Here is a 13,879-nt window from a genome sequence, read left to right on the forward strand (position 1 = left end):
TCCACCAACTACCTGAAGATTTCTACCACACTTCACTCTACATTGCGCTGTCCATACACAGCTAGAGCCCCCTGTTTACCACCATCCCACCTCCTCACAGTCCATACCATCAGCACCAAATCCAACTCCCCTCCCCACCCAACCTGGACCCCATCTTACTCTCTGTCTGTATCAAACCTTGTGCAGATCCATTTGCATTGTATTACTCAGAGTTCTTTACCTCCAAACCAACGGTAGACAACATCGCACACTTTAGCTTTGAAGTCATTGTTGTGGAACTGAATCCAGGACTGGGGGAAGCTGCAGCAGAAACTGGTGTACACAGCTTGACTGAGAGTGCTGGGAAACTCCTGGGGAAAATGAGGGCAACAGTAATATTGAGATCTGGGAGCACATTCTTTCCATAAGCAACAAGCCAACACAAGTAGTCCCGATGAAGTGTCTCGGTTCAAAACATCAATTGTTTACTCCCCTCCATAGATTCTACCCCACTTGCTGAGTTTCTCCAGCATTTTGTGTGTGTTGCTTGTGTTTAAAATCAGCAAAAGGTTCCTTTGAATCCATCGGCCACAAGCAAGGAGATGGATCACCCAGTGCTTATTTATCCTTTCTGATAGAGCACGTCACCACTTTCCTATCCTATCTCCACCAGCCTGAAAGGGTTGTGGGACAGGTAGACATACTGTACACCTGTGGGAAAAATGCAAATGCCAAAAATCTGAAATAAAAACAAAATGCTAGAAACACTCAGCAGGTCAGGCAACATCTGAGAAAAGGAAACAGTTAAAGTTTTGTACCTCCAATCTGCTAAATGTTTCAAGTATTTTCAGAATTACATACCTAACGCATTATCAGATGCCATACTTGGCGGCAGGCTTGGGCGGTCTACAGACAGGCTTAGGAGAAAAATACACCCTGAAAGCATTTATGTGTAGGAATGGCTGATGACAGGACATCAATTATTGTGCATTCAATAACTTTAGTGTGCTAGAACACCCTAAAGCATTTCACAGAACTGCTATCAAACAAATTTAGACATGTAGTTGTATCATGGCAGATGACCAAAAGCTTGGTCAGAGATGCAGTTTCTCAGGGTGTGATGCTTAAGAAAATAAACTCTAAAGCTTAGGGTTGTGGAGGTTGTTGGCACAACTGCCAATGGTAGAGGAACAAAATTCGGAGATGGGCAGACAGGCTGCTGGAATTGGCAAGGATAGGAAGGGAAATGAAAACAAGCCTGCATATCTTAAAATGATGGCAGAATTAACTGGCAGCCAAATGTAGATTGGCAAAGAATTTATGAATAGGACCTTGACTGTAGGTTTATGGAGGACAAATGAAGCTGCTTGGTCAAAGGTGCAAAGACATAATTAAACCAGACAGAATAAGGGCAAGGGCTTCAGCATCAGGGGAGAAGAGCTGGTGGAGCCGGACAATGTTACACATTTGGAACTCTTGGAGGTGGTACAGATGTGATGAACTCAGGCAAAGTAATTACATGGAGGCTGTAATCAGTCTGGTTCCATTTTAGATGGGTGTCTGAATCAGGATGGATTCAGTAACTGAGGACAGAGGCGATGGCGTTGTCTTCCTGATGCTTAGAGAAGAACTCTGTTCATCCAATACCATCAAGTTAGAGACCATGAAGGGGTCGACTGGTTAGTGGGGGATGTAGAGATGCGAGTTACCATTACCACTATACTTTATTGTCACCAAACAATTGATACTAGAGTGTACAATCATCACAGTGATATTTGTTTCTGTGCTTCGTGCTCCCTGGAATACAAATCAAAGTAAATATAATAAAAATTTAAATTATAAATCATAATTAGAAAATAGAAAAGGGAAAGTACGGTAGTGCATGTCAGGTCTGTATATTTGGAAGGTACGGCCTAGATCCGGGTCAGGATCTGTTCAGCAGTCTTATCACAGTTGGAAAGAAGCTGTTCCCAAATCTGGCCTTACGTATGTTCAAGCTCCTGAACCTTCTACCGGAGGGAAGTGGAACAAAAAGTGTGTTAGCTGGGTGGGTCGTGTCCTTGATTATCCTGGCAGCACTGCTCCGACAGCGTGCGATGTAAAGTGAGTCCAAGGATGGAAGATTGGTTTGTGTGATGTGCTGGGCTAGGTTCACGATCTTCTGCAGCTTCTTCCGGTTTTGGACAGGACAACTTCCATACCAGGTTGTGATGCACCCTAGAAGAATGCTTTCTACGGTGCATCTATCAAAATTGGTGAAGGTTTTAGGGGACAGGCCAGTTGCCTGTGTGTGTATGATAAATGATGCCTGTGCTTTCAGATTAAATGTAGGAGTGGCTGCAGGGAAAGCAGATATGTAGGGGATGTAAATCCTTGCAAAGTTGAGCAACTATACCCTTGGAGCAGAATGCTCAGGCAACAGTGAAATCACCTCATGTTCCTTTTAAAGTGAAGGGCAAGATTGGTAGGCTTAAGGAATCCTTGTTGATGAGGGATACTGAAGCACTAATCGGGACAGTATGTTTCAGCTAAGGCTACTGGAATCACTATTATGAAAGAGGAGGTATAGATGGTCTTAAGATGCAAAAAGGTGGATAAATCCCCTGGGCCTGACCAAGTGTATTCCACCACATTGTGGGAACTAAGAGAAGAAATTGCTGGGGCCTTGGCAGGAGTACTTACATCATTATTGGCCAAGGGTGAAGTACTGGAAGACTGTAGAGTGGTTCATGTGCCTTTATATAAGAAGACCAAGAACAAGCCAGAGAACTCCAGACCAAAGAGCCTAACATTAGTGGTGGGAAAGTCACTGAAGAGGGTACTGAGAGACAGACTAGTTAATTAAGACAGCTAGATTAAGCATAGTCAAAATGGCATTATACGAGGGAAGTTGTGTCTCATGAACCTCACTGAGAACTTTGAAGAGGAGATCAAGAAGATTGATGAGGGCAGGATGATAAGCATTGTCTACACAGACTTTAGCAAGGCTCTTGACAAGGTAAAATATGGTAGGCTGGTCTGGAAGGTGAGATCATGTGGAATTCGGGGTGAGCTAGCCAATTGAGTAAAAAATTAGCTTGGTGGAAGGAGTCAGAGGTGGTAACAAAGAGTTATTTTTTCAGATTGGTGATCCACGGCCAGGGGTGTGCCGCAGGGATTGAGGCTGGGTCCACTGTTTTTGTCATGTTATTATTCGATTAAAAACCGAGATAGCTTGACTAGTCGTGTGCCTCAGGGGCCGGTGCTGGGCCTATTGTTGCTTGTCATTCATATCAACAACTTTGATGAGAATGTACAAGGCATAGTTAACAGGTTTGCAGATGACACCAACATTGTTCATGTGGTGAACAGTGAAGAACAGTGTTTCAAGTTATAACAGGATCTGGATCAACTGGGAATCTGGGCAAACGAATGACAGGTGGAACTTGACTCAGATATGTGCAAAGGATGTACTTTGGGAAGTTAAACCAGGGCAGGATGTCACAGTGAAGCACCATGCCCTGGGGAATGTTATCAGACACAGATACCTTGAAGTGCAAGTACATAGTTCCTTAAAGTGGTGGCAAAAGTAGACTAGGTGGTGAAGGTATACGACAGACTTGTCTTTGTCGTAACAAACACTGAGTACAAAAATTGAGACATCCTGTTACAACTTTACAAAAAGTTGGTGAAATCATTCCAGAACACCGTACTCAACTAAAGATCTATCCTTGTTCTTCTCCAAGGATCTTCACCTATTCGTGGCAGAGAAGATTGTGGGAGGCTCCAGGCTAAGAGCGATTTAACCAAGACCTCGCTGGCAAAAGGTGATCACACATCACCATGGAAATAAAAGCAGAAGGCGGCTGCAGTGGTGAAGGGTTCCCATGTTTTGGACTCTGACTTCGACCTATCAAGGCCAGTGGGGTGGCTGACCATGCATCAGCCTCCCAACGTTAAACAAAGTCACGGTCAGGCATTAGGGGAATCCATCCTAGCACCCGGTTATGCAGATCCCGGGTCAGTCTGTACACTCACCTGAGGACCCATCAATAGACAACCCCTCTGGAGCACATCACACTCGACTCGAGTGAGTGCTACCCTACCATAGGTAAGATATGATTAAACTGGAGAGGGTGTGGAAATGTTTCACACGAATACGATGGGATTGGAGGGCTTGAATTATAAAGGGAGACTAGATAGTCATAGAGTACTGTAGCACAGGAACAGGTCCTTCTGCCCATCTAGTTTGTGCGAACCTGTTTTCCTGCCTAGTCCCATCTATCCACACCAGGACCATGCCCCTCTGTCATTCAAACTTTTTCTCTAGGGAATAAATTCCTAAACCATTAAACTTTTCTGTATAGGGAATAAAATCTTAATCTATTCAACCTTTCCCTGTAACTCAGATTCTCAAGTCCTGGCAACTTCCTGCTGTACTCATTCAATCTTATTGATACCTTTCCTGTAGGTAGGTGACTAAAACTGTAGCAAATACTCCAAACTTGGCCTCACCAACATCTTCCATGTAGCATGCTAGCCCTTGTAGTCAGTGCTCTGATTTATGAAGGCCTATGTGCCAAAAGCTCTCTTTATGAAACTGGTACTTTTAAGAAATTATCAATCTGTATTCCCAAATCTGGGTGCCAGGGTGGAAATGTGTCCCTACCAAAGGAGGTGTGAGGCACTCCTTCCCTCCGCTAGCCTGCAGGTCACCCTTGGGCAAAGTGTAGCACCTGCTTAGCCCCCCGATCAGGGTCATGTGACGCCATCGGAGAAGGTGGTGGATGGTTGTATGAGCAGCCGGTGCATATCACGTCCTGGTTATGTGACCGCTGATGCCAGGCAGACAATCTCTGAAGAGTATTGGGATCGCCCGTCTTGTAAAGACACTGCCCGGAAGAAGGCAATGCAAACCACTTCTGTAGAAAAATTTACCAAGAACAATCATGGTCAAGACCATGATCGCCCATGTCATATGACACAGCACGTAATGAATGAATGAATTCCAAAATCCCTTTGTTCCAACACATTCCTCAGTGCCCTACCATTCACTGTGTAAGTCTTACCCTGGTTTGTCCTCCCAAAGTGCAACACCTTAATTTTGTCTGCACTAAATTCCATCTGCCATTTTTTAGCCTATTTTTTTCCAAATGGGCCAGATATTGCTACAGATTTGATAGCCTACCTCGTTGTCCACTACACCCCAAACTTAGTGGTCATCCATAAATTTTCCGATCCTGTTTACCACATCTTCATTTAAATCATTAATTTAGATGATAAACAATGGACCCAGTACCAATCCCTGCGACACACTACTAGTCACAGATCTCCAGTCAGAGAGACAAGATCAACTTCGCCCACTTAGCCAATGCCGAAGCCAATTTCCTACTTTATCCCGAGCGCCAAGCGACTGAACCTTCTGGACCTGCCTCCCTTGCACAACTTTGTCAAAAGCCTTGCTAAAGTCCATGTAAACAACCTCCACTGCCTTTCCTTCATCAGCCTTCATTTTAATCTCAGGAGAGCTCTATGAGATAGGTTGGACAAGTACAAAGCCATGCTGACTATCCCAGACTCAGGCGGATAAGTCTGTGACTGTTTTCTTTGGAGTGAAGGAGGCTGACAGATAATGTTGAAGAGGTTTACAAAATCACCAGAACCAGGATATATCCTTTCTCCCAAGGTAGGGAAATCTAAAACTACAGGGCGCCAAAGGCAACCCGAGGGTCAAGTTTTTCACACAGATGGTGGCAGGTATGTGGAATGAGTTGCCAGAGGAAGTGGTAAAGACAGGTACAATTACAATGCTTGCAAGACATTTAGACATGTTCTTGGGTAGGAAGATTTGGAGGGACATAGGCCTTGTACAGGCAAGTCAGGTTCAATATGACTGGCATATGTTGTAAAAATTGTTCTTTTGTGGCAGCAGTACAGTGCTGTACATATAAATGAAAAACAATGAAAAACTATAAATTACAATAGTATGGGTATATACATACACACATGAAATATATTTAAATATATCATATATAAATTAAATAATTAGTACAAAAAAGAGAGCAATAAAAATAGTGAGGTAGGGAGATGATGGCATTAGCTCAGGTAGGTGGAATGAATGAGATGGGCCAAAAGGCCTTTTTCCATGATAGATAACCTTATGACTATATGACTCAATGGAAGTTCCTGGATAAGTAACTGATGAGCTGCCTCTGATCACTAGGCCATTTGAGTGTTTTTAATAACATCACAGTATCATACAGAGTGCATCCAATCAACTTCACTGGAACTGGTTACGATTGTGATATCCTGGTTCTGTTTTTATGCTAGCTTGCTTAAGCTCCCCTCCATCCAAAGGGACAAGTCCAAATTCCAGCAACCTGTCAGCTGTAAAATCAATTAGTTGAGCCCCACCATTGTTCCTTTGAGCATTCTCAAGGGAAGATGTTTAGAGCCTCGTATCAATCTACTTCGGACTCTCCAAGTGACAACATCACCTTTGGCAACTGTGCCATGAACAGAATTGACGAGTCTCCAGGTCTGGAAGGACGGCACCAGAGAACAGGATGGATGGTGGCAGACTGTGGGATAGATGATGAAGGTGGGGCAGAGCAGTTGGTGCTTTGGTGTGAATGGCCAGTGTAGGGGTTGGAGTATATGCTGCACACAGACACTAGATTGACGGTGGAAGAGGTCAACATTATCTAGTCTAGTCACTACACGTGCCAGTCTCACAGCTAAACTCTGCGGGAATTATTGCCTGTTACAGCTATATAAGATCTTAGTTAGACCCTACTTGGAGAACTGTGTTCAGTTCTGGTCACCTCACTACAGGAAGGATGTGGATGCTATACAGAGTGCAGAGGAGATTCACAAGGATGTTGCCTGGATTGGGGAGCATGCATTATGAGAATAGGTTGAGTGAACTTGGCCTTTTCTCTTTGGAATGATGGAGGATGAGAGGTGACCTGATAGAGGTGTACAAGACATTGATCGTGTGGATAGTCAGAGGCTTTTTCCCAGGGCTGAAATGGCTAACACAAGGGGGCATAGTTTTAAGGTGCTTGGAAGTAGGTACAAGGGATGTAGGAGCTAAGCTTTTAACACAGAGTAGTGGGTGTGGGGATTGCACTGCCGGTGGCGGTGGTAGCAGCGGATACAATAGGATCTTTTATGAGACTCTTAGATAGGTACATGGAGCTTAGAAAAATAGAGGGCTATAGGGTAGGGAAATTCTGAACAGTCTCTAGAGTAGGTTAAATCATCTGGACAACTTTGCGGGCCAAAGGGCCTGTAATGTGCTATAGATTTCTATTTTGTATGTTCTATGACCCCGGGACTCAATGCAGATTAGAGAGGAGCTAAGGAGGAACAGGGAATCAGGTGTGGAACTGTGGAAGAATGAAAGAAGGGGTTTGTGGAGGGCATGGGGGTGTGAGGGCACACAGTCTGCAGCCTCCTCAGCAGTGAAAGGTGATTCTAACTCTATCCTATCCATCCCACACTAGTGGAGGTTGTGGGGAGCGGCAGCTAGGTTAGTGTATGAACAGGAAACTGCAATAATGGAAACAGCTCATGGCGGAGGGCTGTCCAAACTGCATTGCTAACCTGAAGGAAACGGTCACCAAAGGACCAGCTCCAGCTTTTCATGATCAGCTGCACGTAATTCTTGGATATCCGATCGAACAGTCGGCACTGCACAGAGCTGTGGGTCTGAAAGGGAAGAAGATTCATGAGGACCAATGTTGCAGGACTGGTGACAGAGTATCACTCATCACACTAGTCATCACCTCACAATCACTTGTGGGCACATTTTTTTGTGAGTGGCAGCCCTTGCATTACACTCACCATTCAATGAAAGAGACCATGCACTCTAGGGGAGTGGCAGACCCCACCCCTGCACTCTAGGGGAGTGGCAGACCCCACCCCTGCACTCTAGGGGAGTGGCGGACCCCACCCCTGCTTATCACTCTCAGAGAGCAACGGCCTTACTTACGACTTACTGCCCACTACGCCACCAGCGTTTGGAGCAACAATGAAGGTCTCCATCCCTGGTGGTGTTCAGGGGCTTGCTTCATGCCAGTAGCTTCTTCTCGGTTTTCACTACTGTCAATCATACAAGTCCCGGGTGGAGACTCAGGAATACCGTTGCACTCAGATGTAGAAGGATTCTTCATTGCTGTTTCCGTAACAAATCCGTTTTACCTGAGCTGAACCCCTGAACCTGGAGGACTGGTGGACCACTCTTGGCTTGGCCTCTACCCTTTGACCTGTTTGACGTGGGTGACCCTACCAAGAGCCAAAGCACAAGGCCCTCCTCCAGCCAACATAGCTCTCTGGGTTATTGAGGCATGCAAACCCTCAAACCCCATGACAAGGTTATGGTCCTCTTGGAGGAGAGTGATGGTCTATCTGTGGTTAATCTTGCTTTTCTGAATGTAAACTCGTCCTGTCTATCAGAAATTCCCCAGAAAACACTACCCCAGCACTGACCTTTGTAAATCTGGCAGGAGCAAAGGATATTAGGAATGGTGAGGGTGGAGCACCGAGGGAGGAATAGGTGGCAGAGAAGGAGTGCCGGGGGCGGGGATGGCGCTGGTGCAAACACACCCAGTCCTGAGACACCAAGGAAAGGTCATTTGATTCCAAACAATTTGGTTCCCTGCACATTACAGGATGCCTCTCTGGTGCTTCCCACTCCTTCCTGTCTCCCTTCCCCTGTTCCCAACCGTGATTCCCCTCTCCCTGCCCCCTTCCCACTCTCAGTCCACAACAGAGACCCATATCAGACCCATATCATCACTCATATGTTATGAAATTTGTTTTGCAGCAGCAGTACAGTGCAATACATAAAACAATCTGTGCCCAAGACTTTTGCATTGTACTATATACATTTTGCATTGTACTATATATCACATCAGATGCTCAGGATTTATCCATCTTTAAGCCCACTAATCTTTCTTCCTTTTTATTTGCAACTTGTTCCATAATTTCACTGGCCCTTAAATTCTTCAACAACAGTCAGTGACCATTTTATTAGATACACCTGTATACCTGCCTATAACCATATACAATTACAGCATGGAAACAGGCCACCTCGGCCCTTCTAGTCCGTGCCGAACGCTTACTCTCACTTTTTTTTTGTTAATAATTTTTTTGCCTGTTAATACAAGTATCTAATCAGCCAGTCATGTGGCAGCAACTCAAAGCATAAAAGCAAGAGGTTTTGTTATTGTAGATTTAGTTAAGTATTGTCCAGACCAAACAGCAGAATTGGGAAGAAATGTGATCCAAGTTACTTTGTCTGTGGAATGATTGCTGGTGCTAGATAGGGTGGTTGGAGTATCGCAGAAACTGCTGATCTCCTGGGATTTTCACACACAATATCTGGAGTTTACAGAGAATGGTGTGAAAAACAAAAAAAAAATCCAGTGAGCTTTCTGTGGGTGAAAATGCTTTGTTAATGAGAGAGGTCAGGGGAGAATGGCATGATTGATTCAAGCTGACAGGAAAACGGCAGTAACTGAAATAACCATGCATTACAACAGTGATGTCTAGAAGAGCTTTGATAAACACAGAACACATTGAACCTTGAAGTGGATGGGCTACAGCAGCAGAAGACCACATAAAGCAGAAAGCCACTTTATGAGACCGCTCCTGTGCCTAATAAAGTGGCCACTAAGTGTATACTTGCAGGGTCTAATACTCTTGAAAGTGGGTTCAGATGAAATGCACCCCAGACTCTGAGGAAAATTTGTGGGCTCTCATTACCGTTCCAATGTTTGTTGGCACTACAGGACTGAGAGTTTGCTGATATGAAATCAGTGAAAGAGATTTGGCAGGATTCAGACCAGACTGAAAGTGGTGGCGGGAGGAGGATAATTGTTGGAGTCATCCCGAAGGTTTCAGAAATCCACATTTAGAGGCAGAGGTTACTCAAGGGCATTCAGCACAGAGAAGGTCGAATCTTATGAATAAGTGAATTTTAAAGACGAAACCAGGAGACTCTGTGAGGGTACAACATGATGACACAAAGCAGCATGCTGGTCAAACAGGTAAAAGGATGTGGGGCTCAGAGGAAAGAGGAACAATGGAATAAAATTTGGTGCAGTGGCTAAAGATAATGGGACAATGAGATAATGAGACAAGAGATTCTGCAGATGCTGGAAATCTAGAGCGACACACACAACGCTGGAGGAACTCAGCAGGTCAGGCAGCACCTATGGAAAAGAGTAAACAGTTGACGTTTCAGGCTGAGACCCTTTTAGTCCTGATGAAATGCCTGTCACTTTTTGTACACGCAATCAATGTACATAAGCTATCTTAGATATTTATAGTCACAGTGTTTTTCTAATTATTGAGTTCTTCATCTTATTGTGCTGTATCAGATCTGGAGTAACAATTAATTCGTTCTCTTTCACACTTGTGAACTGAGAATGACATTAAAAACAATCTTGAATCTGTTGCATTGCATCAGAGAAGCAGTACAGTCGGGCCCATGCAGCATTGTGTAAAACCTTCACGGTAACGACAGGCATGTAGTAACTATAGATAGATATAGATAGCTAGAGTGCCTAAGATTTTTACATAGTACTGTTGTAATTTTACGTTTTGTTTTGCACTGTACTGCTCCGCAAAAAAAACCAATTTCATGGTATATGTGAGTGATAATAAATCTGATTCTGATATGGGTCTCTATTGTGGACTGAGAGTGGGAAGGGGGCAGGGAGAGGGGAATCATGGTTGGGAAAAGAGGAAGGGAGCGGGAAGCACCAGAGAGACATTCTGTAATGATCAATAAACTAATTGTTTGGAATGATATGACTTTGCCTGGTGTCTCAGGACTTGGTGTGATGACACCAGCGCCACCCCATCCTCTGGCACCTGCTCAAACGCCCCTCCCACGGTGCTCTACCCTTGCCACTCCCAACATCCTTTGCTCCCACCAGATTGACAAACTTACTCTCTGTTGCATGTTGACAGATACAGTACTGTGCAAAAGTCTTAGGCACCCTAGCTATATATGCACCTTGTGCACCGTACTGCATGGTGAATGGTGTGAGCAGCCTTTAAACCAACCCAACATTCGCTACAGCGCAATCTCACCTTCTGCTCACGCAGGAAAAACCACCAGAAGCTGTCTAGGAGGATGTCCTGCACCACTGTGGAGCTGAGCATCTGCCGAAACTCAGCAATGTAGCCGGTCTGCATTGGAGAGAAGTCGGAGTTAGCCAGAGTGAGTTTAAGAATTAAGCATCTGGGGAGACCAGTCAGGGAATTGGGGCAAGCAGCAAGGAAAGTGCAGGCAAGGGCTAACATTAATGGAAAGCAGAATGCAGTTTTAACCCTCCGCATCTGACAGAAGATGAATAGGAAGGATTAAAATAAAATTCAAGTGTGATATTGCAAGATATCATTTCCTTTCTGAACCCTCGTGATTCCTCGACTGACGCCCACTTCACTTGTCCTGCTTTAAGGGGGCAAATTGAGCTCAATTACATCAGAGCTGGAATTTCAGTCTAGCTTTCACAGTGGCTTCAATCTGGAGCCTAGACCCTGGTCCTAAAACCCAGTTCTGACTCTGACCTGGAACTCTAGCCTGGGTCTGACCAGTGAGTCCATCATGAATCCCAGACATGGTCAGAGCCTCACGAACACCAGTGTCTTTGTTAGCCAGTGATGTTATTGGTGATGCACCATCAATAACTCACTCTGAGACGTAAAGGTGAGATATCGGCTTTTATTGACTGGAAGAAGGAACAAGCAGTGAGTGACCACCATACTACATCCTTGAGACTGAGAGGCCGGGCTCAGGCCTCAGATCGCCTTTATACAGGGGTCTGTGGGAGGAGCCACAGGAGCAGTCAGCAGGGGGCCTGTCCAGACAGGTATACGTAGTTCACCACAATTGGCCCTCTCTCCTGCCACATTTCACATTTGCCTGTGAGTAACTCAGGCAGATTTCTGGGGGAAAGTGGAGCTGAAATCTGAATCCACAAGAGGTGGGGATTATAAGCATCCAGAAGTACCTATGGGAGGGCAAATGGAGGCACAGCCGGAGTAGTTGGAACTGTGGGGTGTGGGAAGTCATTGTGGGTAGCTGCAGGAGGCAATATTAATAGGACCTTTGAGGCATGTAGGAATACAGAGTTGAAGGATTAATGTGGTGAGTACAGGAATTCATGGAGGAAGGTTGTGGAGAAGTGTTGTGGGGCTGTATTTAGATTCATGCCATTCCCTCTCCTCTAGGCCCAAAACCCTCCTAAAGAAACAAAAAACTATAGTCGCTGGAAACCTGAAATAAAGACAGGATACACCCATCAGGGGGAAGCTGATAGGAGAGGACGAAGGCCATGGAAGAAAGAAAAGGGGGGTTCCTCCTTCTCCAGCCTTGTATCTCTTTCACCAAACAACTTCCCAGCTTCACCCCTCCCCCCAGTTTCACCCATCACCTTGTGGTTTCTCCACCCCTCCCTCCACCTTCTTACTCTGACTCCGCATCTTTTTACTCCAGTCCTGATTAAGGGTCTTGGCCTGAAATGTTGACTGTACTCTGTTCCATAGACGCTGCCTGGCCTGCTGAGTTCCTCCAGCATTTTGTGTGTTGCTCGGATTTCCATCGGCTGCAGATTTTCTCGTTTGTTCTTTCAATCTCTCCATCTTTGTTCCCTCCTTTAACATATCTTTCAAACATACAGCAGCTTTAACTAATCTAAATAATCTGGAACACTAACTTTGGAGATATGTTGGAGAGAATGGGAATAGCTTGAAACTTCACTAAGGATATTAGAAGGGGCGGAGAGTTTGGGCTTGATCTCCTCAGAGAATAAAACATTAAAGGGGAGATATACTGGAGACTTTAAAAAACATTAATGTATTGGTAGATTCTATACAGACAGGCTATTCAAACTTCAAATTATATTTATTATCTAAGTACACAGTCACCATATACAAACCTGAGATTCATTTTCTTGCAGGTATACTCAATAAATTCATAGAATAATAACCATAAGAGAATCAATGAAAGACCTCACCAACTTGGGTGTTCAAATTGTGTGTAAAATACACCAAACTGTGCAAATACAAGAATGAAATAATAATAATTGATAAATAAGCAATAAATATCGAGAAAATGAGATGAAGAGTCCTTGAAAGTGAGTCCATTGGTTGTGGGAATATTTTAATCACTGGTTAAGTGAAGTTGAGTGAAGTTATCACCTTTGCTTCAAGACCCTGATGGTTGAGGGGTAATAACTGTTTTTGAACCTGGTGGTGCGAGTCCTGAGGCTCCTGGACCTTCTTCAGCAGGGAGAAGAGAGCATGTCCTTGGTGGTGGGGGTCCCTGATGATGGATGCTGCTTTCCTGCGACAGTTTCGTGTGGATGTGCTCAGTGGTGAGGAGGCTTTATATGTGATGGACAGGGCTGTATCCACTACTTTGATAACTAGAAGACACACATCTTCACATGATTTTCTCATTCACACTCTTAGGCGTGTCCATCTGATGCTGGATACCAATGTCTCCACATCTCACTGCTGCTTAAATCCTCCACTACAACCTTCAGTCTCAAGTTCTTCAACATGACCTTTCCAATGTTAACCAGTTCAATTGTCTAGACTCTAGTACATCTCCCCTTGATGCTTTGGAGATCACCCCCAACCTTGCAAGCTCTCCATAACCCTGACCTCTATTTTCCATACCGAAATTTCAGTCTATCCCCACACTCTCTCTTTTTAAGGCCTAGCATCCTTCCCAAAATTGGTGTTCATGTTCAATTGAACAGTCCCTGATTAAATCTGACTCACTATTGTCCTTGGTACCCCTCCCTTTACTCTCCTTTGTTCTGTGCCAGCTCTCCAATTATACTTTTGAGTTCATTCTTCCGGTTAATCAGTACAATAGAGAGATAAATGGAAATTG

General features: G+C 44.6%; 1 protein-coding gene across 10 annotated transcripts in view; it reads right to left on the reverse strand.

Moving 5' to 3' along the window:
* LOC132383080 (protein FAM227A-like) overlaps positions 1 to 13,879 on the reverse strand; it is a 70,488-nt gene that overhangs the window by 37,348 nt on the left and 19,261 nt on the right. For all 10 annotated transcript variants that reach the window (XR_009508539.1, XR_009508541.1, XR_009508537.1 and 7 more), the window contains exons 7-9: positions 11,065 to 11,163; positions 7,567 to 7,671; positions 221 to 350 (exon numbers count right to left, since the gene is read on the reverse strand). Coding sequence is in view for 4 of the 10 variants with exons in the window: in XM_059953840.1 (XP_059809823.1) it covers positions 221 to 350; positions 7,567 to 7,671; positions 11,065 to 11,163 (334 nt within the window). In the remaining 6 variants the exon portion in view is untranslated. The remainder of the gene's footprint in view (positions 1 to 220; positions 351 to 7,566; positions 7,672 to 11,064; positions 11,164 to 13,879) is intronic.

The sequence above is a fragment of the Hypanus sabinus genome, chromosome 29 (genome assembly GCF_030144855.1).
Source record: "Hypanus sabinus isolate sHypSab1 chromosome 29, sHypSab1.hap1, whole genome shotgun sequence".
Taxonomy (NCBI): domain Eukaryota; kingdom Metazoa; phylum Chordata; class Chondrichthyes; order Myliobatiformes; family Dasyatidae; genus Hypanus; species Hypanus sabinus.